Source organism: Megascapheus bottae, chromosome 26, assembly GCF_031878675.1.
Source record: "Megascapheus bottae isolate mThoBot1 chromosome 26, mThoBot2.hap1, whole genome shotgun sequence".
Lineage (NCBI taxonomy): Eukaryota > Metazoa > Chordata > Mammalia > Rodentia > Geomyidae > Megascapheus > Megascapheus bottae.
The window spans coordinates 24,783,469-24,810,188 of record NC_143534.1 but is presented as its reverse complement, the minus strand read 5'-3'; the positions used below and the strand labels follow the sequence as shown (position 1 = coordinate 24,810,188).

The 26,720-nt window shown below is 42.3% G+C and overlaps 1 protein-coding gene across 1 annotated transcript in view; it reads right to left on the bottom strand.

Annotated features, from left to right (window-relative positions):
- Positions 1-22,021: 22,021 nt before the first annotated feature.
- Positions 22,022-26,720, bottom strand: part of LOC150046089 (uncharacterized) — a 132,100-nt gene continuing 127,401 nt past the window's right edge. Inside the window, exon 25 of the mRNA XM_090319156.1 lies at positions 22,022-22,498. Within this exon, the coding sequence (XP_090175282.1) occupies positions 22,419-22,498 (80 nt within the window). The 3' untranslated portion in view covers positions 22,022-22,418. The remainder of the gene's footprint in view (positions 22,499-26,720) is intronic.

Here is a 26,720-nt window from a genome sequence, read left to right as displayed (position 1 = left end):
AAAAGGGGAAGCCATAAAGGGGTCATAATAAAGGTTTTTCAAAGAAAAATGTACGAATGTACAAATTTATAGAATCTACAAACAAAATGTGAACAAACTCCAACAAATGTCCAAAGAGAATAAAGCTGTTGAGCTAACCATTCAATTGGAAATCAAGGAGTTAAAGAAATCCATACATGATCTAAAACAAGAGATGCAAGGCATCAAAAATGAGCAATTAGAAGCAAGGGAGATGAAGAATAAAGTAGAAAGCTTTAATAGCAGGTTAGACAATGCAGAAGAGAGAATTTCCGGGGTTGAAGATAATTTAGTTGTTATAGAGATAGAACAGAAAATGAGTCAAACCAAATCTAGGAAATATGAGAGAGTGATTCAGGAGGTCCAAGATACAATTAGGAAGCCTAATTTAAGGCTAATTGGTATTGAGGAGGGTCTGGAGAAAGAGGTCAATGGTATTGAAAATATACTTCAGGGAATCATCTCAGAGAACTTCCCAAATATCCAGAAGGGCAGGCCCATCCAGATACAAGAAGCTTACAGAACCCCAAACAGACCTGAACAGAAAAGGACCTCCCACCACCACATTATAATCTGAAAAGGATCAACAGAGAAAAAAGAAAGGATCCTAAAGGCAGCCGGGGAGAAAAGAACAATCACCTACAAAGGTATATCAATCAGAATAACCCCAGATTTCTCAGCAGAGACCATGCAAGAAAGAAGAGTTTGGAGGGATATATGTCATGCCCTTAAGTCAAATGACTACCAACCAAGAATACTGTATCCAGCTAATCTCTTTCATAACTGAGGGAACAATAAAAACATTCCATTCCAGTGGATTTAGACTGTCCTTGTTTCTGGACAACTGGGTAAATTCCTAGTAGTGGAATTGCTGGGTCATAACAGAGCTCTATGTTTAGTCTTTTGAGGATCTGCCATACTCCTTTCCATAGTGGTTGAACAAGTTTGCACTCCCACCAGCAGTGTAGTAGTGATCCCTCCTGGCCACATCCCCTTCAACATCTATTGTTACTAGTTTTCTTGATCCTGGTCATTCTAACTGGAGTAAGGTGAAATCTCAGAGTTGTTTTGATTTGCATTTCTTTTATGACAAGAGATGTTGAGCATTTCTTCATGTGTCTATAGGCCATTTTTGTTTCTTCTTCAGAGAAGACTAACCCTTCTATTAATTACAATAAAAAATATATGGAAAAAAAACATTCCATTCCAGGGAAAAGCTGCAACATTATGTAGCAACCAAACCAACATTATAGAAAATTCTCAAAGATGTGCTACACATAGAAAACCAACACAAATGTAATACAGAGAAAGAAATGACATGTAAAATTCATACCATCTAAGTACCACAAGAACTGTCAAGACACAGGCCCTAATGACAGCTTTTAAAAATGGCAGGAGCTAATAAATATTTCTCAACCTAACTCTCAATATCAATGGACTTAACTCTCCAATTAAATGGCATAGACTGTCTAGTTGGATCAAAAAGCAAGATCCATTGTTCTTCTGTCTTCAAGATATACATCTTGCTCAAAAAAAACCTAACATTTTCTGAAAGTGAGAGGTTGGAATAAACTTTATCAAGCTAATGGCCCACATAAACAGGCTGGAGTTGTCATCCTCATATCAGATAAAATAAACTTCAAACTAAAATTAGTGAGAAAAGACAAAGAAAGTTACTACATACTACTAAAGGGATCTCTCATCCAGAAGGACATAACTATCCTATATATCTACAGACCTAATCCCACCAAACTTCATCAAGCAAACTTTACATTCATTCTAACCATACATAGATCGAAACACAGTGATTGTTGGTGACTTTAACACACCACTCTCACCTTTGGACAGATCAACCACGCAAAAACTCAACAGAGAAAACTTAGAATTGGACAACTGTATAGACCAACTAGATCTAACAGACATCTGCAGATTATTTCACACAGCAACAACAAAATATACATTTTTTTCAGCAGCACATGGAACATTTTCCAAAATAGACCAAATTTTAGGGCATAAAAGAAACCCAGTCAGATTCAGAAACACTGAAATTATTCCCTGCATTCTCTCAGACCACAAAGGCATCAAATTAGAACTGAACGCCAATCTCCACCAACAAAAACCCTGTAACTCATGGAGATTGAACAGCACATTGTTGAATCACCAATGGGTCATCGAGGAGATCAGAACAGAAATCCAACAGCTTATGAAATTTAACAAAATGGAGCACACAAAATACCAGCTCCTTTGGGACACAGCAAAGGCAGTACTCAGTGGAAAATTTATACCTCTAAGTGCCTACAATAACAAATTGGAAATATCTTAAACCAACAAATTAATGTGTCACCAAAAGCAAAGGGAAGAATAGCAACAAACCAACCCTAATCCCACTAGAAGGAAGTAAATTTTTAAAATCAAAGCAGAATTAAATGAATTGGAGACCAAAAAAACCTATAGGAAGAATCAATAATACAAGGAGTTGGTTCTTTGAAAAAATTAACAAAATTGACAGAGCCTTAGCAAATCTTACCAATAAAAGAAGGGAGCACATTGAAATAAACAAGATCACAGATGCGAATGGTAATATCACGACAGAAATTACCAAGATCCAGAGCATCATGAGGGAATACTTTTCAAAACTTTAGGCCAACAAATTTGAGAATCTAGAAGAAATGGATGAATTTCTAGCCAATATTAACAACCCCACACTGAAACAAGAAGACCTAACCCAATTAAACAGGCCTGTTTCAAGCACTGAAATAGACCTTCCGCCTAAGAAAAGCCCAGGGCCACATAGATTCACAGCTGAATTCTATAAGGTCTTCAAGCAGAGCTCACACCAATACTCCTCAAACTCTTCAACGAAATTGAAAACAAAGGCTATTTACCAAACACATTCTACGAAGCCAGTATAACCCTCATCCCCAAACCAGACAGAGATTCATCAAAGAAAGAGAACTATAGAACCATTTCTTTGATGAACATCGATGCAAAACTTCTCAACAAAATACTGGCCAACCCCAGGAGGGATCACTACTACACTGTTGGTGGGAGTGCAAACTCGTTCAACCACTACGGAAAGCAGTGTGGCAGTGCCTCAAAAGGCTAAACAGAACTCCCCTATGACCCAGCAATTCCACTACTTGGCATTTACCCAACCAGCCAGAAACAAGGACATACTAAACCCACTAGCACAACAATGTTCATTGCAGCACTATTCACCATAGCAAAGATATGGAACCAACCTAGATGTCCCTCAGTTGATGAGTGGATCAACAAGTTGTGGTATTTGTACACAATGGAATTCTATGCTGCTGTCAGAAAGAATGACATCACCCCATTTGTTAGGAAATGGAAAGACTTAGAAAAAATCATATTAAGTGAAGTAAGCCAGACTCAAAGGAACTTAGGCTCAATGGTTTCCCTCATTCGTCATAATCAGTAGAAACCTTGGGCTCTACTAGCAGAGATTTGCAATAGAGCAAAATCTTGATACATAAGGCCATATAATGTGAAGCTAATTGAAAGGACCTCCAGGATAGTGAAACAAAAGCCATATAATGAATGATTGTTGTCCTTAATGTACTATGTTGTCTCTCATCTCCTTTGCTGTCCCTTGGTTATCTCATATTGGTATAGTATCTCACTTTGTTATCTGATATATTGAATTTATTTGTATTTGGATATTTGAAATTTGATAGGGAAGGGGGGGAAACCAAGACGAGTGGGGGTGTGGGGGGGAGGGAAATGGGTACCAAGACATGTGAAAGGGTATCAATCTATGTGAATTAATGCACCTTCTGTCTGGCAAATATCATGTAACCCTTTTACTAATTACAATAAAAAAATAAGCAATAAAAAATAAAAAAAATACTGGCCAACCATCTACAACAACTTATCAAAAAGATTATACACTATGATCAAACAGGATTCATCACAGGGAGGTAAAGTTGGTTCAACATACGCAAATCAATTAATATAATTCAACACATCAACAGGAGTAAGGACAAAAATCACATGATTGTCTCAGTCAATGCAGAAAAGGCATTTGACAAGATCTAACACCCCTTTATGCTAAAAGCTCTGGAGAAACTAGGAATCCATGGAACATTCCTCAGTATAATAAAGGCTGTTTATGACAAACCCACAGCTAGTATTATACTTAATGGCGAAAAGCTAAAGCCATTCCTTCTAAAATCAGAAACAAGACAAGGATGCCCATGCTCACCACTACTCTTTAAAATAGTATTAGGATTCCTAGCCAGTGCAATAAGGCAAGAATCAAGCATAAAGGGTATCATGTCTTTGCAGATGACATGATTCTGAATATAAAGAACCCTATAGACTCCACTCCCAAGCTGATTAAAAACTTTGGAAGGTTAGCAGGGTATAAAATTAACCCTCAAAAATCAACTGCCTTCCTCTATGCCAACAGTGAGAGGAACAAGGCAACAATCAGGAAAGCAACTACTTTTGCAATAGCCCCAAGGAAAATAATGTACCTAGGAATTATCTTAACTAAGAGTGTAAAGGACCTTTTTGATGAAAACTTTAAAACCCTCAAAAAGGAAATTAAAGCAGAACTGAGGAAATGGAAAAACCTCCTATGCTCCTGGATAGAAGAATCAACATCGTGAAAATGACAATCTTTCCAAGGGCTATCTACAAATTCAACGCAATACCCGTCAATATCCCAATGGCATTCTGTAAAGAAATAGAAGAGGCGATCCAAAATTTCATATGGAATAATCAAAGACCCCGTATAGCAAAAACACTTCTTAGCAGAAAGAACAGCACAGGAGGAATTTCAATACCAAACTTTAGACTCTTACAGAGCTATAATAATCAAAACAGCTTGGTACTGGCACAAGAACAGGCCTGAAGACCAATGGAATAGAAGTGAGGAACCAGATATTAAACCACAGACCTATGGCCAGCTAATCTTTGACAACGGAGCAAAAAAAAAAATAGAATGAAAGATAGACAGCCTCTTCAACAAGTGATGCTGGCAGAACTGGTTAAGCACCTGCAGAAAACTAAAGTTGGATTCTTCTCTGTCTCCCTGCACTGGAACACTCAAATGGATCAAAGACCTCAAGATAAAAGCTGACACAATGAAAACTTTACAAGAAGGAACAGGAGACACACTAGGTCTCCTTGGCACGGGTCGAAACTTTCTCAATAAGGACCAAGAATCACAACAAATCATAGAAAGGCTGGATAAGTGGGAATGCATCAAACTGCAGAGCTTCTGTTGGGCAAAGGATATAACTAGTAAATTGAATAGGAAGCCTACAGAATGGGAGAAGATCTTCATTAACCATACAACAGACAAAGGTCTCATATCTAAGATGTATCAACAGCTCAAAAAATTGAATCACTCCAAAACTAATCTCCAAAGTAACAACCATCCCATTAAAAGATGGGCCAAAGACTTAAAGAGAGTCTTCTCTGAACAAGAAACAAAAATGGCCTTTAGACACATGAAGAAATGCTCGACCTCTCTAGTCATAAAAGAAATGCAAATCAAAACAACTCTAAGATTCCACCTCACACCAGTTAGAATGGCCAGGATCAAAAAAATCTAATAACAGCAGATGCTGGAGGGGATATGGCCAGGAGGGATTGCACTGTTGGTGGGAGTGCAAACTCATTCAACCGCTATGCAAAGCAGTATGGCCGTTCCTCAAAAGACTAAACATAGAGCTCCCCTATGACCCAGCAATTCCAATACTTGGCATTTACCCAACTGTCCAGAAACAAGGGTATACTATATCCACTAGCACATTGCAGCACTATTTACCATAGCAAGATATGGAATCAACCCAGATGCCCCTCAGTTGATGAGTGGATCAACAAGATGTGGTATTTATACACAATGGAATTCTATGCTGCTGTCAAAAAGAATAACATAGCCCCATTTGAAAGGAAATGGAAAGACTTAGAAAAAAATCATATTAAGTGAAGTAAGCCAGAACCAAAGGAACACAGGCTCAATGATTCCCCTCATTTGTCATAATCAGTGGAAACCTTTGCCTCTCCTAGCAGAGATTTGCAATAGAGCAAAACCTAGATACATAAGGCCATACAGTATGACACTAAATGAAAGGACCTCTAGGATATAAAAATAAAAGCCATATAATGAATGAATGTTGTCCTTAATGTACAATGTTATCTCTCATCTCTTTTGCTGTCCCTTGGTTATCTCATATTGTTACAGTATTTCACTTTATTATGATATATTTGATAAATGCATATTTGGTTATTTGAAATTGAATAGGGAAGGGGGGAAAACAAGATGAGGGGTGGGGGTGGGGGGAGGGAAATGGGGACCAAGACTTGAGAAAGGGTATCAATGTTTGTATAGTAATACACCTTCTATCTGGTGAATATAATGTAACCCTTCTATTAATTACAATAAAAATATATGAAAAAAAGAAAGGCAAGGCAAGGCCAGGGAAGGAAAGGAAAGACCACTAAACGCAAGCTAAGGGAAGGAAAGGGAAGGGAATGGAAGGGAAGCACCGTATTGGCAAGGCAAGGCAAGGCAAAGCAAGGCAAGTCTAGAACCATAAAGGCAAGCAAGTCTGGGCAAGGCAAGGCAAGCTTCCTAAAGATAAGACAAGGCAAGACAAGTCAGGGCTAGAGTTTTTAGTCAAGTAAAGCAAGGTAAAGAAAGGCAAGCCCCCTATAAGCAAGGCAAGGGAAGGCAATGAGAGGCAACACAAGGCAAGGCAAGCACACTAAAGGCAAGGCAAGGCAAGGCAAGACAAGGCAAGGCAAGTCAAGGCTCTGAAAATTAAGGCAAGGGAGGTAAGGCAAGACTATAAATGACAAGGCAAGCCTAAAAAAGTCAAGGCAAGGCAAGGCAAGCCAACTAAAGGAAAGGCCATGAAAGGCATGGCATGGCAACTGAGTAAATCAAGGCAAGGCAAGGCAAGACAAGACAAGGAAAGGAAGGCAAGGCAAACAAGGCAAAGCAAGGGAAGGGAAGGAAATATGCCTAAAAGCAAGGAAAGTGAAGGCAAGGCAAGGCAAAGTATGGCAAGGCAAAGCAAGGCAAGGGAAGGCAAATACCCTAAAGGCAAGGAAATGCAAGGCAAGCCAAGCAAGGAAAGTCCAGCCCACCAAAGACAAGACATGGCAAGGAAAGCCACCTAAAGGCAAGCAAAGTCAAGGGAAGGCAAAGCCAGGGAATGAAAGGCAAGCCCCCTACAGGCAAGGCAAGGTAAGGCTATGCAAAGAAAGGCAAGGCAAGGAAAGGAAAGGCAACCCAATAAAGGCAAGGAATTGCAAGCAAGGCAAGGCCAGGAAAGGTCAGGACAGGACAGTCCAGATCAGGCAAGACAAGGCCAGGTAAGGCAAAGCGAGGCAGGGGAGGGCAAGCCCCTTAAAGGCAAGGAAAGGAAATGAAAGGCAAGGCAAGCACCCAATGTCAAGACAAGGCAAGGAAAGCCCACGATTGGCAAGGCAAGACAATTCACATCTCAGCCATGCCAGGCGAGTTCATCCAGGCAAACCAGTCCAGGCCAGGCCAGGCAAGGCAAGGCAAGGAAAGGCATGGCATGGCCATGCCAGTCCAGGCAAGACAAGGTTAATCAAGCACTGTAAAATAAGGCAAGGCAAGAGAAGGCCCCAAAAAGCAAAGCAAGGCAAGGTAAGGCAAAGCAAGAAAAGAAAAGGCAAGCCTTTTTAGTCAAGGGAAGGAAAGGTCTGGGAAGCCAAGCCCCCAAAAGGCAAGGCAAGGGAAGCACCCAAAAGGCAAGGCAAGGCAAGGCAAGGCAAGGCCAGGCAAGACAAGGCATAGCCACCAATAAAGACAAGGCAAGGAATGGCAAAGTAAGGCTAGGAAAGGCCAGGCTAGGGCAGGCAAGGCAACACAATAAAGGCAAGGCAAGGTCAGGCAAGGCCAGGAATGCCCAGGCCAGGCCAGGCAAGGCAAGGCAAGGCAAGGCAAGGCAAGGCAAGGCAAGGCAATGCAAGGCAAGCACCCTAAAGGCAAGGAAAGCCTCAGAATGGCAAGGCAAGGCAAACCAGGCCAGGCAAGGCCTGGCCAGGCCGGGCTAGCAAAGCAAGGCAAGGTAAGGCAAGGCCAGGAAAGCACAGGCCTGGCCAGGCAAGGCAAGGTAAGGCAAGGCAGGACAATAACCCCAAAGAGAGGCAAGGTAAGGCAAGGCAATGCAAGTCAGTGCAAGGCAAGGCTAATCAAGACCCTTAATGGCAAGGAAAGGCACGGCAATTCAAGCCCCCTAAAGACAAGGCAATGCAAGGCATGACAAGGCAATGCATGGCAAGGCAAGGCAAAGCTAATCAAGACCCTTAATGGCAAGGCGAGGCACACAAGGCAAGGCAAGGCAAGGCAAGGCAGGCCTCCTAAAGGCAAGGCCATGCAAGTTTAGAAAAGGCAAGGATAGGCCAGACCAGGCTATGACAGGCCAGGCCAGGTAAGGAAGGCAAGGCAAGGTATGGCAAGACAAACCTAGGCCATAAGAGGCCAGGCCTGTTGTCAGGGTTTTTAGCACTCTTTGCCTCCTGACCAGCAGGAAGGGCAAAGAGAACACGCCCCGACTACGACGACGAGACCGAGAAAGGATAGGGCCGGCTGGCCGCCTTCACCCAGCCCTCCCTTCTACAGAGGGAAGACACAGACGCGCCAGGGAGAATGTCACAGCAGACTCGTTTATTGGGAAGATACCAGGGGCTAAAGTAAGAAGCAGGAATCTATTAACATAAAAGTAGGCAGGACAGGGGGAGGTAGGTGCGGTCAGAGAGGGCGGTGGGGCCAATCCATGGGTTCAAGGTAGCCTTATTTTACATCACAAACCATAGCCAAACCTCCCAACCAGGAGACAGGCAGGTGGAATCTCCAAAACCAGGAAGTGAGCACTGGGCTACGAGGTAGGCCTTTTACCCTTGATGCGACGTGCCCCACAGCCTGTTAAGCAAGGCAAGGCTCGGCAAGACAAGTTAAGGCAATGCAAGCCAAGGCAAGCCACGTAAAAGTAATGCAAGGGAAGACAAGGCAAGGCAAGCTTTTTTAGTCAAGGCAAGGCAGGGTTAGGCAAGGGAAACACATCAAAGGCAAGGAAAAGCAAGGCAAGGAAAGACTCCTCAAATTAAGCTACGGAATTTAAGGCAAGGCAAGAAAAGAAAGGCAAGGCAAGACAAGGCAAGGAAGGACAATAAGCTCAAAGAGAGGCAAGGTAAGGCAAGGCAATGCAAGGCAAGGCAAGGCAAGCCTAATCAAGACCCTTAATAGCAAGGTACGGGATGGCAATTCAAGCCCCCTAAAGACAAGGCAATGCAAGGCATGGCACGGCAATGCATGGCAAGGCAAGGCAAGGCTAATCAAGACCCTTAATGGCAAGGCAAGGCACAGCAATTCAAGCCTCCTAAAGACATATCAATGCAAGTCATGGCAAGGCAAAGCAAGGCAAGGAAAGGCAATAAAAGACAAGGCATGGCATGCCCCCTAAAATCAAGGCAAAGCTAGGCAAGGCAAGCTGCTAATGGTAAGGCAAGGCAAGGCAAGGCAAAGCCAGGCACGGCAAGTTCCAAAAGGCAAGGCAAAGCAAAATATATAAAGGCCAGGCCAGCCAGGCAAAGCAATGCAAGGCAAGGCAAGCCACCTACGGATAAAGCAGGCAAGACAAGGCAAGGTAAGCCTTTTTAATTAAGACAAATCAAGTTAAGGAAAGCAAGCCCCAGAAATGCAAGGCAAGGCAAGGCAAGGCAACGCAAAGCCATGCAAAGCAAGGTAGGGCAAGCCCCCTAAAGGAAAGTCATAGCAAGGCAAGGCAAGGCATGGAAACGCAAGGCAAGGCAAGACAAGCCACCTAAAGGCTATAATGCAAGGCAAGGCAAGGCAATGCTAACCAAGCCTCCTCATGGCAAGGCAAGTCATGGCATGGCAAGCACCTTAAAGACAAGGCAAGGCAAGGCAAGGCATGGCAAAACAAGTCATGGGAAGGCAAGCACTGTAAAGTCAAGGCAAGGCAAGACAAGACAAGAATTGCAAGGCTCCCAAAGGTAAGGCAAGGCAAGGCAAGACAATTCAAGGCAAGCAAAGAAATGCAAGGGAATACACAGCAAGGCAAGCCCCCTAAAGGCAAAGCAAGTCAAGGAGAGGAAATACATGCCCACTTAAGGCAAGGCAAGCAAGGGAAGGAAGGCAAGGCCCTCAAAGTTAAGGCAAGGCAAGGCAAAGCAAATCAAGGCAAGGAAAGCTCCCAAAGGCAAGGAGAGGCAAGGCAAAGCAAGGCAAGTGCAATAAATGCAAGGCAAGGCAATGCAAGGCAAGGCAAGGCACAGTAAGGCAAGGCCATGCAAGCCCCCAAAAGTCATGGCAAGGCAAGACAAAGAAATGCAAGGCATGGCAAGGCAAGGCAAGTCATGGCAAGGCAATGCAGGGAAGTCAAAGCAATGCAAGAAAGAATGGCACAGCCCCCAAAGGTAAGGCAAGGCAAGTTAAGGGAAGACAAGATGCCAAAGGCAAGGCAAGGCAAGACAATGCAAAACAGAAACAATGAAAGCTAGGCAAGGCAAGGGAAGGCAAGGCAAGGCAAACCACCTAAAGATAAGGCAAGACAAGATAAGGTAAGGTAAGCCTTTTTAGTTAAGACAAGGCAAGAGGTAAGTAAAGGCAAGCCCCTGAAATCCAATGTGAGGCAAGGCAATGCAAGGCAAAGCCATTCAAAGCAAGGCAGGGCAAGCCCCCAAAAGGAAACTCGCCACAAGGCAAGGCAATGCATGGCAAGGGAAGGGAAGGCAAGGCAAGACAAACCCCTTAAAGGCAAGTGAAGGCAAGGCAAGGCAAGGCAAGCCGCCTAAAGATAAGGCAAGTCATGGCAAAACAAGTCAAGGCAAGGCAATCCGCTAAAGGCAAGGCAAGGCAAGGCAAGAAGGGCAAGGCCCACAAAGGTAAGACAAGGCAAGGCAAGGCAAGACAATGGCATAAATGCAAGGCAAGGCAAGGCAAGCCATCTAATGATAAGGCAAGGTATGGCAAAGCAAGAACGTAAGGCCCCAAAGGTAAGACAAGGTAAGTCACGGCAAGGCAACCTCAAAAATGCAAGGCAAGGCAAGGCAAGGCAATGCAAGGTAATGCAAGGCAAGGGAGAGGAAGGGATGTTTAGGTAAGGCAAGGCTAGGCAAGGCAAGGCAAGGCAAGGCAAGGCAAGGGAAGGGAAGGGAAGGGAAGGGAAGGGAAGGGAAGGGAAGGGAAGGGAAGGGAAGGGAAGGGAAAGTAAGGCAAAGCAAGGCAAGGCAAGGCCAGGCCAGGGCAGACCAGAGAAGACAAGATAAGGCAAGGCAAGGCAAGTCAACACAACATAATGCAACACAATGCAAAGCAAGAATGGCAAGGCCCCAAAGGTAAGACAAGGCATAGCAAGGCAAGGCAACCCCATAAATGCAAGGCAAGGCTAGACAAGGCAAGGTAATGCAAGGCAAGGGAAAGGAAGGGATGTTTAAGCAAGGCAAGGCAAGGCAAGGGAAGGGAAGGGAAGGGAAGGGATGGGAAAGGAAGGCAAGGGAAGGGAAGGCAAGGGAAGGTAAAGTAAGGTAAGGCAAGGCAAGGCCAGGACAGGCCAGACAAGACAAGGCAAGGCAAGGCAAGGCAAGGCAAGGCAATGCACCACAATGCAATACAAAGCAAGAATGGCAAGGCCCCAAAGGTAAGACAAGGCATGACAAGGCAAGGCAAACCCCCTAAAGACAAGGAAAGTCAAGGGAAGTCAAGTCAAGACAAAGCAAGGTAACACAAGGCAAGGGAAAGGATGGGATGTTAAGGCAAGGCAAGGGAAAGGAAGGGATGGCAAGGCAAGGCAAGGGAAAGGATGGGATGTTAAGGCAAGGCAAGGCAAGGGAAAGGATGGGATGTTAAGGCAAAGCAAGGCAAGGCAAGGGAAAGGAAGGGATGGCAAGGCAAGGCAAGGCTAGGCAAGGCAAGGCAAGGTACAACCCCTAAAGACAAGGCAAGCTAAGGCAAGGTAAGGAAAGGAAAGGAAAGGAAAGGAAAGGAAAGGAAAGGAAAAAAAGGCAAGGCAAGGCCAGGAACAAAAGAAAGACAAGGCAAGGCAAGGCACGACCCCTAAATCCAAGGCAAGGCAAGGAAAGGGAAGAGAAGGGATGGGAAGGGAAGGCAAGGGAAGGTAAAGTAAGGTAAGGCAAGGCAAGGCCAGGACAGGCCAGACAAGACAAGGCAAGGCAAGGCAAGGCAAGGCACCACAATGCAATACAAAGCAAGAATGGCAAGGCCCCAAAGGTAAGACAAGGCATAGCAAGGCAAGGCACCACAATGCAATACAAAGCAAGAATGGCAAGGCCCCAAAGGTAAGACAAGACATTGCAAGGCAAGGCAAACCCCCTAAAGACAAGAAAAGTCAAGGGAAGTCAAGTCAAGACAAGGCAAGGTAATGCAAGGCAAGGTAAGGTAAGGCAAGGGAAAGGAAGTGATGGTAAGGCAAGGCAAGGCAAGGCAAGGCAAGGCAAGGCAAGGCAAGGCACAACCCCTAAAGACAAGGCAAGCTAAGGCAAGGTAAGGTAAGGAAAGGAAAGGGAAAAAAAGGCAAGGCAAGGCCAGGAACAAAAGAAAGACAAGGCAAGGCAAGGCATGACCCCTAAGTCCAAGGCAAGGCAAGGCATGGCAAGGCAAGAAAAAGCAAGGCACACCCCCTAAAGTCAAGGCAAGACTAACAAGGCAAGACAAAGAAAGGCAAGCCCCCTAAAGGCAGGGCAATGCATGGCAAGCAAGAAAAGGAAAGGCCAGGCAAGGCATGGCAAGTAAAGACAAGAGAAGTTAAGACAAGCCACTCCCTTAATGAAAAGGAAAGGCAACACAATGTAAGGCAAGGCAAGGGAAGAGAAGAGAAGGGAAGTCAAGCAAAACAATCCAAGGCAAAGCATACTCCTTAAATGTAAGGCAAGGCAACACAAGGCACGCCCCCTAATGGCAAAGGAAGACAAAGCAAGGCAAGGCAAGGTACTCCTCCCAAAGGTAAGGCAAGGCGAGGCAAGGCAAGGCAAGGCAAGGCAAGACAAGACAAGACAAGACAAGACAAGCAAGGCAAGGGAAGGCAAGGCAAAGCAAGGCAAGACACGACCCCTAAATACAAGGCAAGGCAAAGCAAGGCAAGGCACACCCTCTAAAGTTAAGGCAAGACAAACAAGGCAAAGCAAGGCAAGGTAAGCCTCCTAAAGCAAGGTAAGGCAAGATAAGCCAAGGCAAAGCAAGGCACAACCCCTAAAGGCAAGGCAAGGCAAGGCAAGGGACACCCTCTAAAGTTAAGGCAAGACAAACAAGGCAAAGCAAGGCAAGGTAAGCCTCCTAAAGCAAGGTAAGGCAAGGTAAGCCAAGCCAAGGCAAGGCAAGGCAAGGCACCCCTTTCCCAAAGGAAAGGCAAGTCATGGCAAGGCAATACAAGTCAAGGCAAGGCAAAGTACACCCCTTAAAGTCAAGGCAAGGCAAACAACACAAGCAACACAAACCCCCTAAAGGCAAGGCAAGGTAAGCCAATGCAAGGTAAGTCAATAAAGGCACGCCCCCAAATTGCATGGCAATTCAAGGAACGGCAACCCATGGGAAGACAAGGTACTCCCTCTAAAGGCAAGGCAAGGCAATGGTGCCCCCTAAAGGGAAGGCAAGACAAGTGTATGCAAGGCAAGGCAAGCCCCCTAATGGCAAGGAAAGGCATGGCAAGGCAAGGAAAAGCAAGGCAAGGCAAGGCAAAGCAAGGAAAGTCACCTTAAGGTAAGGCAAGGCAAGGACAAGGGAAATCAAGCCTTTCAAGGCAAGGTAGGGAAAAGCAAGGCCCAAAAGGCAAGGCAAGTCAAGAAAAGGAAAGGCAAGGGAAGCACTCTATAGGCAAGGAAAGGCATGGGAACGCAAGAAAGGCAAGGCCTGCAAAGGTAAAGTAAGGCAAGGCAAAGCAGGGCAAGGCAAGGTAAACCCCCTGAAGGCAAGGCAAGGCAAGACAAGGCAAGGCAAGGCAAGACAAGGCAAGGCAAGGCAAGGCAAGGCAAGGCAAGGCAAGGCCAGGCAAGGCAAGGCAAGGCAAGGCAAGGCAAAGAAATGAAAGGCAATGCAAGGAAAGGCAAGTCCCCTAAATGCTAGGCAAGGCAAACAAGACAAGTCAAGTCAAAGCAAAGGAAGCCCCCTAAATGCAAGGCAAGGAAATGCAAGCAAGGCAAGGCAAGGCAAGGCATGAAATGCATGGTCCCCAAAGGTAAGGCAATGCAAGTCAAACCAAGTCAAGGCAAGGAAAGTCATGGCAAGGGAAGGCAAGGCATGCAAAGGGAAGGCAAGGCAAGGCTGGGCAAGAAAAGCCCCTTAAAGGCAATGGAAGGCAAGGCAAGGCAAGGCAAGGCTAATCAAGCCTCCTAATGGCAAGGCAAGGCAAGGCAAGGCAAGGTAAGGCAAGGCAAGGCAAGGCAAGACAAATCCCTAAAGGCAAGGCAAGGAAAGCCACTTAAAGATAAGGCAAGTCATGGCAAAGCAATTCAAGGTAAGGCAAGCCCGCTAAAGGCCAGAGAAGGCATGGCAAGGCAAGGCAAGGCTAGAACCACAAGGCCCCCAAAGTAAGACAAGGCAAGGCAAGGCAAGGCATCGATAGGCAATGCAAGGCAATGCAATTTCAGGGAAAGCCATGCCAGGCAAGGAAGGCATGGCAAGGCAAGGCAAACCTCCTAAAGACAAGAGAAGTCAAGACAAGGCAAGGAAAGGCAAGACCTGGCCAGGCAAGGCAAGGCAGGGCAAGACAAGGCAAGGCAAGGCAACGCAACCCAAAACAATGCAATGCAATGCAACGCAAAGCAATGCATGCACCTAAGGGTAAGGCAAGGTAAGGAAAGCCCTATAATGGCAAGGCAAGGCCAGACAAGGATAGGAAATGCAAGGCAAGGCAAGCCTCCTAAAACCAAGGCAAGGCAAGGCAACCCAAGGCAAGTCAAGGGCATGAAAGAATGGCACCCAAAGGTAAGACAAGGCAAGGCAAGGCAAGTCAAGGCAAGGCAAGGCAAGCTCCCTAAAGTCAAGGCATGGCAAGGTATGCTAAGGCACGTCAAGGCAAGGCAAGTCAAAACAAGGCACATCCATTTAAGGAAAGGCAAGTCAAGCAAGTCAAGGCAAGGCAAGGCAAGCCCCCTAAAGTCAAGGCATGGCAAGGTATGCTAAGGCACGACAAGGCAAGGCAAGTCAAAACAAGGCACCTCCATTTAAGGAAAGGCAAGTCAAGCAAGGCAAGGCAAGGCAAAGCAAAGCAAGGCAAGCCACGACCAAGTCAAGGCAAGCAAGGCATGCCCTCTAATGCCAAGAGAAGGTAAGGGCGTTCGAGGGAAGTCAAGGCTAGGCACACCCCCTAAGGGCAAGGCAAGCTAAGGCAATGAAAGCCAAGGGAAGTCAAGGGATGGCAAGGCAAGCCCCCTAAAGTCATGGCAAGGCAAGGCAAGGCAAGGCATGCCCTCAAAGGCAAGCTAAGCTAATGCAAGCCAAGGCAAGGCCTGGAAAGGCAAGGAAAAGAAAGGCAAGGCAAGGCCTTGAAAGGAAAAGCAATGCAAGGCACACCCCCACTATCAAGGCAGGGCAAGGCAAGACAAGGCAAGGGAAGGGATGGCAAGGCACAGCCCCTAAAGCTTAGGCAAGGCAAGTTAAAGGAAGCCTCTTAAATGCATAGTAAGGCAAGGCATGTCAAGGGAAGGCAAGGTAAGCCCCTGAAAGGTAAGACAAGCAAGGCAAGGCAAGGCATGATACACCCTCTAAAGGAAGGAAATTCAAGGCAAGCAAGGCAAGGCAAGGTTGGGCATGGCATGCCCTCTAAAGTCAATGGAATTCAAGGCAAGGCAATGCAAGGCAAAGCAAGGGAAGACACAACCCCTATATCTAAGGCAAGGCAAGGCAATGCAAGAGAAGTAAAGTCAAGGCAAGGCAAGGCAAGGTACGAGCCTTAAAGGCAAGGCAAGGCAAGGCAAAGCATGCCCCATAAATTAATGGCAAGTCAAGGTAAGTCAAGCAAGGCAAGGCAAGGCAGAGGAATGCAAGGCTAGTTAAGCAAGGCAAGCCAAGGCAAGGCATGCCCCCTAAAGCCTAGTCTAAGCAAGGCAAGGCAAATCAAGGTAAGGCAAGCAAGCAAGACAAGGCAAGGCAAGACACGTCCTCTAAAGCAAGGCAAGGCAAGGCAAGGAAAGGCAAGAAAAGGCAAGGCAAAGGCATGCTCGGTTAAGCAAGGCAAAGCAAGGCAAGGAAATGCAAGGCAAGGGAGGCAAATCAAAGTAAGGCAAAGCAAGGCAAGGCAAATCAAGACACGCCCTCTAAAGCAAGGCAAGACCAGGCAAAGCAAGGTAAGGAAAGGAAAGGCAAGAAAAGGCAAGGCAAGGCATGCTCAGTCAAGCAAGGCAAATCAAGGCAAGGCAAGGTAAGGCAAGGCAAGGCAAGGCAAGGCAAGGCAAGGCATGCCTGCTAATGACCAGGTTATCCAAGGCAAGACAAGGCAAGTCAAGGCAAGGCATGCCCCATAAAGCAAGGCAAAGCAAGGCAAAGCAAGGCAAAGCAAGGGAAGGAAAGCAAGGCAAGGCACGGCAAGAAAAGGTAAGGTAGGGCAAGGCAAGGCATATCCCCTAAAGACAAGGCAAGGCAAGGCAAGGGAAGCCATGGCAACTCAAGGCAAGGCAAAGCAAGGCAAGGCCCACCCCCTAAAGGCAAGGCAAGGCAAGGCAAGGCAAGGCAAGGAAAGGCAAGGAAAGGAAAGTCTCGCCCCCTAAAGGTAAGGCATGGCAAGGCATGGCAAGTCAAGGCATGCCCCCTAATGGGCAGGCAAGGCAAGGCTCATCCCCTTAATTCAAGGCAAGGCAAGGCAAGGCACACCCCATAAAGGCAAAGCAAGGCAAGGCAAGGTAAGGCAAAGCAAGCCTCCTAAAGGCATTGTAAGGCAAGGCATGTCAAGCGAAGGCAAGACAAGTCCCCAAAGGTAAGTTAAGGCAAGAATGGCCCCATAAAACTAAAGCTTACAGACACACCTATGAATTGAAGCCTTAGTACAAAAAAGCAAACAAATGCAAAACAAATAAAAGTATTTTTATATTGATCTGGTGACAAAAGAAAAGAAAATTTGTGTTCTATAACATTACTTTACCCTACTTTTTCATTTAGAAAGATATTGAGTCATATCACTGGCAGAATAACAGCAAATATGTAAAAACTTCGCAAATATTTTGAAGGTACAAACATGTTTGCTTCACAGAAAGCACAATGCAGGCAAGATGACTTAGTTTTTGCATTATGTATGTGTAAAAAGCTAAAAATCTCAGAGACCAAAGCAGAGTGTTGTTGCCTGAGCTTTCTCTTTTTGTGTATTCATTAAAGGAGGTACAAATATCTTTATATGATTCATACTTGTAGGTTACATCTTGGTGATAGAAAATTTAACAATTGGTTGGAACTTGCAAAGTATAACCTCTGCCTATGTATGGGTTACAAAGAGTGGCATATGTGATATTACTAACCAGTTTTTTCTATCTAAAGAAATCTAAGTTAGCATAAAATGTTACTTTAATCCTTTAGGATTTTTGGGAAAAAAACACCTTTTTCTAATTTCCAAAAATTTACTGGGTTCTTTTTTTGTCAGTAGTAGAGCTTGAGCTCAGGTTGTGGGCTTGAGCTTTGCTGTTCAAGGCTAAATGCTATACTATTTTGTGCTTATTATGCATCTGTCCACATGTGACTAGTAATAATCATACAACCTAATAAAAAAGCCATAAAAATGTGTTTTTGAGGGACTGAAATTTGAATGAAGAGTCTCATCCTTGCTATGTACATTGCCTACCAGTAGAGTTATGTCTCCAGCCTTTTTATTTTCATCCATTTTTTGTTTTTCTGTGGTTTCTTTTTTAAAAAATTTTATTGTAATTAATAGAAGGGTTACATTATATTCATCAGATATATTTGTTGCCCCTTCTCATGTTTTTGTCCCCATTTCCCTCCCCCACCAGGTCCCTCATCCATTTTTGCTATTGCTTCCTGCAGAGTTGAGATGGAGGGCGCACACCACTGTGCTCTGGTTATATTTTGCCAATATTCATCTCCCTTCCAGTTACATAGGGTTTTAGTTGCAAGCCATCAGGTACAGACAAAATGCTGATCAATTAATAGGCTTTAATATATTTTAAGGAATGTTATTTGATACATCCAGTTCATATTTATTTATTTCACTTTTTAATAACATTTCTGTCATCTGGTGTGTGTTTTCCTTGTCAACAGAGGTAATTGCTAAAGGTCCAGCCTATAAAATAATAAACATTTTTATTTGACTTAGATTTTATTTCCTGAGAGAACTGAAAAATTTAATAAAAGACTCTGTGTAGGTAAACAATATATAGAGTAAATATACAGTAACATCTTCCTTTTTCTTTGGCCTCCTTCTCTACAAAGGCTGCCCATTTCCAAGGGTACTTGTCACAGGAACTCCAGTATTCTCTAAAATTTACTCAGTCATTTTCTGGCAGAAAAAATAAGAGTGCCCAGCTGACTTTGAACTGTAATCCTCAGATCTCAGCCTCTTGAGTAGCTAGGATTACAAGGCATGAGCCACTATGCCCAGCTGTAACCACCAATTTATAATCTCTGTCATATTTTAGTACTTTAAACGTTTTTAAAAGTTTGCTTCATATGAGCCTACAACACACAAGAATTTGAACACCTCAGCTCCTCTGTATATATTTGTTAGATGTCCTGCTGGGTAAGAGCAAGCCTCCTGCAACCCAAAGTTTCAAGGTAGATTTCTTCTGAACCTCCATCCTGATTTATCCCAAATTGAAAAGATTTTTCTCTCATTTTAGAAGCCGATTCTTGTAATTTTTATTTAAAAGTCTTTACTTATATTTGGAACTGGGTAATCAATTAATACCTACTAAGTCCAGGCACTAAGTACAGTTGGGTCTATCTCACATGAATAAGCTTAGGCTGCTGAGGGTTTATTCAATGGAGTCCTAAGAGTATGAAGAGCAAAATGCTGAGGGAAAGAAAGTAAGAGTTCTAGGATACAAGTAAATCCAGACTGCCATCTATAACTATGCAAAATCAATGCACCTCTAGAGCATTTTGGTTATTTTTTTCTCTCCCAGTATTATTCAGTGGAACCCCTTCAAGTGGTGGTTTTGCTTCACAGACCAAACGCCATTGACTTGGAACAAGAGCAGGTATAATGGCTGTGAGGGCACAAGGGTCTCTTCAGATAACAGCTGCTAAGGGGAGGATGCATTCCCACCAGCCAGGGAGGAGCAGCAGCTGCCAGCAGGATCTGGAGGCCACCTGTGGCTTGTGCTGTTGCTTGGGCCACCCAGCCGCCCCCTGCGCCTGGCTTGCTACCTGCTTAGCCTGGGTAGCATTAGGCTAATTGTGTAATAAGAAAGTGCATTGGAGCTCCTCCCCTCTCCTGTACCCAAGGCAACTGGAACCCCAGAAGTCTGCTAGATCTCTTGGCCCTGTCACAGTGTGAAGGTTGATACGAAGAGCAAGGAAGCCATTTTCATGAGATCTGTGCCTTTCAGAGTAGAGGATCTTGGTGCATTGTCTATCAACTTCCAAAGATGTATCAGAAGCTGCCAGAGAGCAGAGTCTGCTGTGGATATTAGCCAGTGTTTCAATGCCTGGCCTGATGGTAAATGATCAACAAGCACCCAGGAAAAGAGTGAGTAGAAAGAAATGACACTTTTTTTATCAACTCTGAGCATTGTAAATAGCCTTATTAAATAAATGAGACAGAGCTTCTTGATGATTATTTTTGTTTTTCATCTGTAGCAGTGATTTCCATGTACCCTAGCACATAGAGAGGAGTATATGTGGGCTAGTTAAGACACAAGTCAGAAAACTGTACACGATGGCTCAAGCCTGTAATTCTGTTATTCAAAAGACTAAATGTGATTATTACAGTATGAAGCTATCCAGGCCAGAAAAGTCCATGACACTCATTTCTCCAATTAATCCTGAAAATGCAAGTGCAGCTTTGGATCAAATATACAAATTTTCAACCCTTCTACTTTCCAACTGAGAGGGGATCTCCCCTCCTCTTGCATTCCTTCCATAAACCTTAAATTCCAGCTGTAAGCAGAAAAGCTAAGGGAGAAGGCCCAGGCCCTAAGTTCAAAGCCTAGTTCTGACACATGTGTGTGTGTGCATTTCTCTTTAACACCAACATACACACACGCACTCAAGAAACACACACACACACACACACATACACACACACACACACACACACACACACACACATACAAGGTAGAACTTGTGCTTATAGCTACACAATGGTCTATTTGCTTTTCCTTCTTTTATTTTGTTGGTCATGGGGCTTGAACTCTGGGCCTCAGTGCTGTCCCTGAGTTCTTCAGCTCAAGGCTACTACCCTACCCATGGAGATACATTACCACTTACTGTTTTCTAGAGGTTAATTTGAGAAGTGTGTTTCACAGACTTCAGTGCCTGGGTTGGCTTTGAACCTCGATCCTCAGATCTCTGCCTCCTGAGTAGCTAGGATCACAGGTGTGAGCCACCGTGCCCAGCCTGTTTACTCCTTTAGACCTTTTCTAGTGTCTACTTTCCTCAAGTTCAAAAATAGTATTCTGTATCAGGTGCTAAAATCCTAGCTACTCAAACTCATGCAAGTTCAAAGCCAGCATGTGTAGACAAATCTGAGACTATTTCCAATTAACCATCAAAATGTCAGATGTGAAACTGTGAGTGAAGTAGTAAAATGCCATCTTTGATTGAAAAAGCCAAACAAAAGTGTGAGCATCTGAGTTCAAGTACCAATGCCCTGTCTTACCCCCCACCCCCCACCCACATACATCCAAAGTCTTAACTGAATACATTATGTGGTAAAAAGACATTTCCCAGAGCGGTCATATGGCTAAACACATAAAAGCCAATAATGGCTTATTTTTTCAAGAATGTGCACCTTAACTAATCTGATTTTCACAATAGCTTCATGAAGAGTTAAAAAAGGGGGGGGGAACACAGAAATTAAGTGTTTTTTTTCAAGGCCAAACAAGAGAAAGGCCTGGGATTCCACACTAAAGAGGTTTTCCATGTAGCTCAGGTTTTCCACGTAGCTCTGCTTTAACCAAGTGAGGGGAGAGATCACAGGCTAGATCCTCAAGTAGGGAGAGGTGCTCACTGTCCACCCCCCTATCCTTCCTGTAAGTTACAAAGCTCAACTACAGCCTTAAACTCTAAGACAAAAGCCATGGATTGAGAAAGGCAAGACAAGGAAATGATTGCTTGGGTGCCAACGTAACAAATATCTGAAAGCCTTAGGGCACATGAGAAAGAGTGAAATTTTTATGTGACTTTAACCATTGTCATTTGTGGAGGAAGCAATGTTTGTTACAATTTATATTGGAAGCTAGTATAATTTAAAGGATCCTTAACTTTATAAAAAATATTTCATCAACTTCTTTCTTCTAAGTTTTAAAGTTTTTATGGTAGCAATCCTTCAGGTTTTTGATTTGGTTGATTTCTAGGTAGTACATTTTTCTTTGTGGCTACTGTGAACAGAGATTTTCTCCTGATTTCGATCTCTAGATTCTTATTTTGGTATTATGGATTTTATACATTCATTTTTTATGTTGATACTTTGATTTTATATATTGTTGCTTTGCTGAAGTTATTTGTCAGTTTCAGCAGCTTGGAGGTGGAGCATCTAGGGTCCTGATATAGGATTATGTAATCTACAATTAGGAATAGTTTGAGTAAACAACAAGCAATTCTGATAAAAGTAACCAATTCAAATACAAAAGTTTATATCATGGCCCATTTCTAAGCTACTCATTGCTTGTACATCACTCATTTTGGTCATCACATTGTAGTTATTTTTAAGACATATCCCATTTACCCTGAGTCTTTTATCAGTATATAATGGACTAAGTAGCATTCATCATTGATCATGTCACTGAATAGTGCAACAGATAAAAAAAGTAGAAATGATTGTAAAGAGCATAAAGTAGGTTTATTTTATTCTTACTGGCTCAGTGTACTTTTGATTACAATATGAGGTATGATATAATTATGAATAAGGAAAATGCACTACAAAGCAAATAAATCTTGAAAAGTGATACATGGTTGTCTTTTTTGGTGCAGTTGAGGTCCAGGGAAGAGATGCTGAGGTAGGGGCTGGAAGATTATCACATTCTGAGAATTAGTTGTGATGTGGGTAAAACAGTCTTTTTTATAAGTCTAGGTGTTTTGCTTTATCTGAAGTGCTTCACTTATGCATAGAATTATTAAAATAAAATTGGTGTTCATTGGGAAATTCATATAAAACAATTAAAATGTTATGTATAAGGAGTCTGACAAAAAGTGTTAATTTTCACAAATACACTTTTTTCTTTAAAGCATCTACATATTTTTGATATTCTTCCTAAGGAAGATTTTCAAATGACGTGGTAGTTACTCCTGAAGGAAAAGTTTCAAAGGTTTGAGAATCAACTTTAGAAGGAGCTGGAAAAGAAAAGGTAAAAGTTATTTATTTCAATGATTGCATTAAGACATTTTCAGCAAAATACCGGGAACTTTATTCTTTGTAATGAAGAAGAAACCCAAATGGTGTAACTCCTTAGACTTTCAGTCCAACAAAACAAACACCAGAAAATTGGTGGTCAGAAATAAGGAAGTGGGATCAAGAGAAAAGAGGACAGACAAAGAGAGGAAGGGTTGGGGGATGCATTCATAAAATTCAATACATACCTTACAAAATTAAGAAAAGTATAGGGAGAGGTGTTGGAAGTGGAGAAAATGATAAGATGACATTGATCAAAATTCATTGAATCCATAAACTGTTTTGTTGAGTGGCAATTCCTTTGTATTACTGTTTAAAGATAGTTTGACACAGTATGAAAGAGGAATGTGTGTGTACTACTTCAGTACAATGTGGTATTAAATACAATGTTCCCAGCCGGGCATGGTGGCTCTTGCATGTAATCCTAGTTACTCAGGAGGCTGAGATATGAGGATCATGGTTCAAAGCCAGCCCGGGCACTAAAAAGGCGGTGAGATCTTATTTCCAATTAAGCATCAGAAAACTGGAAGTGGTGCTGTGGCTCAAAGGGTAGGGCAGTAGCCTTGATCTGAAGAGCTCAAGGACAATGCCTAGGCTCAGAGTTCAAGTCCCATGAGCAACACACACACACATATGTATATATATACATATATATATAATTTTCCCATACTTCAACAGTATTATTCATTGTGATTATAGCCAAGTTCTAACACTTGAACATTTCCCATAATTCATTCAATTTACTAGATATCCATGTACTAAAATGCTATGACAACTGCTAGAAAGACAACATGAGGATGACAAAGTCCATTCATTAGTGATCACATAACATAACCCCAATTTGATGAAAAGGGAATATCTAAGCAGAGACATAGATTCTGAGAGGTCTTACAAAGGGAACTCTCTGAACACACAGGGACAAACAGGGCAGTGTGGCATCAGTGTTGCAGGTTCTGTGATAGAAGTAATGTGTAAGTTGACTACTGAGAAATAAAATGAAAGTACACCACAAATTAGGGAAACAGTACATGTAAAATGCTAGAACACTTAGTACATTAGCTAAGCAGATAAAATAGGCAGAGACAAGAGATTAAGCTGCATACCACAAAAATAATCACATTGATTTGGGTACTTTGGAAGTCATTTGGGGAAAGGATAAAACAGTAAAAGACATGAGAGTTAAAATGACACATAAAAGGGCAGTATATAAATTATAATTGCATATAATGGCACTTAACAAAAGGTAGCATAAAAATTTTAACAAAATGCATTTGATGACTTGGATTTGTGCCAGTTTCCAACCGAGAAGGTGATGACGCCCTACGTTTCTGTGCGTGTTTCAGAGTGTAGGTAGGCAGCTACAGATAGCAGATGTGAAGTATGAATCAGAAAGAAGTGACAAAGTCTCTAAAAGGTTGTTCAACCTATGGGACAACAATGAGGACTAACTCACATTGCTCTTTAGAAACGTCTATGTTCTACTTCTTTCATTTCATTTGTCTAATGTCAAAACACTTCAGGTAGAATGATTAATCAAAGGAATAGAATTCACATATAAATCAACTAATATAAATGTGGCAATATGCTTTCTTCTAAACATCTATATCTAATGCATCTTATAATGAAGTAAGTGATATTTATATTGTTTAGCAATATTTACTATAGGGTAATGTTAGAACACTTAGAAAATATGACATATAAATAACTTCCAAGAGACTATATCTTCCTGGGCGCTGGTGGCTCAGGCCTGTACTCCTAGCTACTTGAAAGGATGAAATCTGAGGATTATGGTCCAAAACCAGGACAGGCATGAAAATGTGTGAGACTCATATCTCCAATTAAGACTCATATCTCCAATTAACCACCAGAAAACCAGAAGTGACACAGTACCTCAAAGTGGTAGAGTGTTAGCCTTGAACTAAAGAGCTCAAGGACAGGGCCCAGGCCCAGAGTTCAAACTCTATGAGAGGGGAGAGAAGGAGGGGGGGGCTATATCTACCTTGAGGACTACTTAGAGGAAAAAACACACAAATACAATTTTTACTGAAGATTATATGATAGAGAATATAGACAATAAATTTTAGTCTATTACATAATATCACTTAAGAATAGAGTATGTTATTTTAGAAGAGTGCAAATAATGTAACAAATATACTAAAACTTTTCTCTATCATCTGCTCCATGTAAGAATTTAAGTAGGTGGAGCTTTTCTTAAATTTAATGGTTAATTTAATTTTGATTATCTAATTCTGAAAATGTTAATTGATACCATGCATTGTTGCCAGTGGCTCCCAACTATAATACCTTGCAGCTACCTGAGAGGCTGAAATTTGAAGGATCATAGTACTATGCCAGTCCAGGCATACATAGAAGATCTCATCTATGTGGCAGGTTACTATCAAGTTAATCAAGGTTTCAGGACAACCTGCTAAGAAAAATTCATCAACCAACAAAGGCAGGGTGGGGTAGCTATTCTTAGCTATGCTAAGCCCCAAATAGGTGGATCATTGTCTAGGCATGCCTCAGGCCAGGAAGTAAAACTTTTTCTGAAAAATTATTAATATTTTCAAATGACTTGGAGTGTGAATCAGCCATAAAGTATCTGTCAGGCATGTGGCTCAAATAGTAGAGCAGTTGGCAAACAAATATAAAGTGAACTCCAAGAACACCAAAAGTTTCAAAATGGCCATATAATCTTCTATTCTATTGAGTTCAGCACTAACTAGTCAAAAATGAAGAAATTGGTTTAATAATACTTGTAAAAATCTGGCAAAGCTTAGAATATTAAGCTAACTAAAACAGGATGATGTAAATCTTTACTATTACATGCAAATATTTTAGAAAATTTGCTAAAAAAGAAGTGTCTATGATTCATAATGTATAGAGATTTCTACAAGGAAATGAACAAATAAATCATTAGTTACAGTACTATCTTTAAAGAATTTAGTACCAATTCTTAGACAAATTACAGTTACTTAATTATGAAATGTGTGGAAATATTTTATACTATTTCATTTATGCTTCTTTCTACAGTATCATCACTTGAAGCTTTTATTAATTGCCTCAAGTAAGGTCTAACATAACATCTTGAACATATGAAATATTTTGTAATGATGATTGCTAATTCATTTCTAATATAGCAATAAATTTTAGGTAAAAAGTAAACATGTAATGTGATGATGTTTCCCAGTATTTGAAGGCTCAGTTTTTATAACAGTTTTGGCCAAAGTATTATAAAAAAAATGTCTTAAAATGAAAATAGCCAGGCACCAGTGCCTCATGCCTATAATCCTAGCTACTCTGGAGGCTGAGATCTGGGGGTCAAGTTTGAAACCCTACTTGGGCAAGAAAGTCTGTGAGATTTTTATCTCCAATTAACTGCCGGACAACTGGAAATGGTGTTATGGCTCAGAGTGATAGAGTACTTGCTTTGAGTTCAAAAGCTCAGGGACAGCCCCCAGGCCATTGAGTTCAAGCCCCACAACCACCACCACCACCACTACCACCATCACCACTACCTCCACCAACAAAATGAAAGGAGGTAAATATATATAATGTATATGTATATATATATATATATCAGTAAAAGCTTTATGAAAGTTTTCAAATGAATTGTTTTTCTTTCACCCCAAAAGTTTTTCTATTTCATTGGCATAGGCAATAGATTTTATTATGTCTTTATCACCTAGGTACAAATATTTCAAGATGTATATATAAATTCATCTTTATTGTAAATTAAGTAATCTTTTCAAATGATTATTGATTACTTTTGTACTGAATGAATTATTTTTTTGTTTTTTCTTTTTATTCTTCTTGGCACTGGGTTAAAATTACATAACTTTTGCATGCTAAACAGGCACTATGGAAATCAATATTGAGTTTTCTCTGAAAAATACAAGATAGAACTAGCATATTATCCAGCTATCTTGGTATATTCATGAAAAAGCTAGCAATAGAAATACCTACACAGTCATGGTTAGCTTGACACCAAGCCTTTGTATCAGAATAGGTGCCCATCAAAAAAGAAGGATGATAAAAACAGAGAGAAATCTAGATTTTATAGATCTATAGATACAGATCAGAGTAGGGTATTATTATTCATTGCCAAATATTAAATTTTATCATTTTCTGAAAAATATATGTACAGGCATGTAAATAAAATTT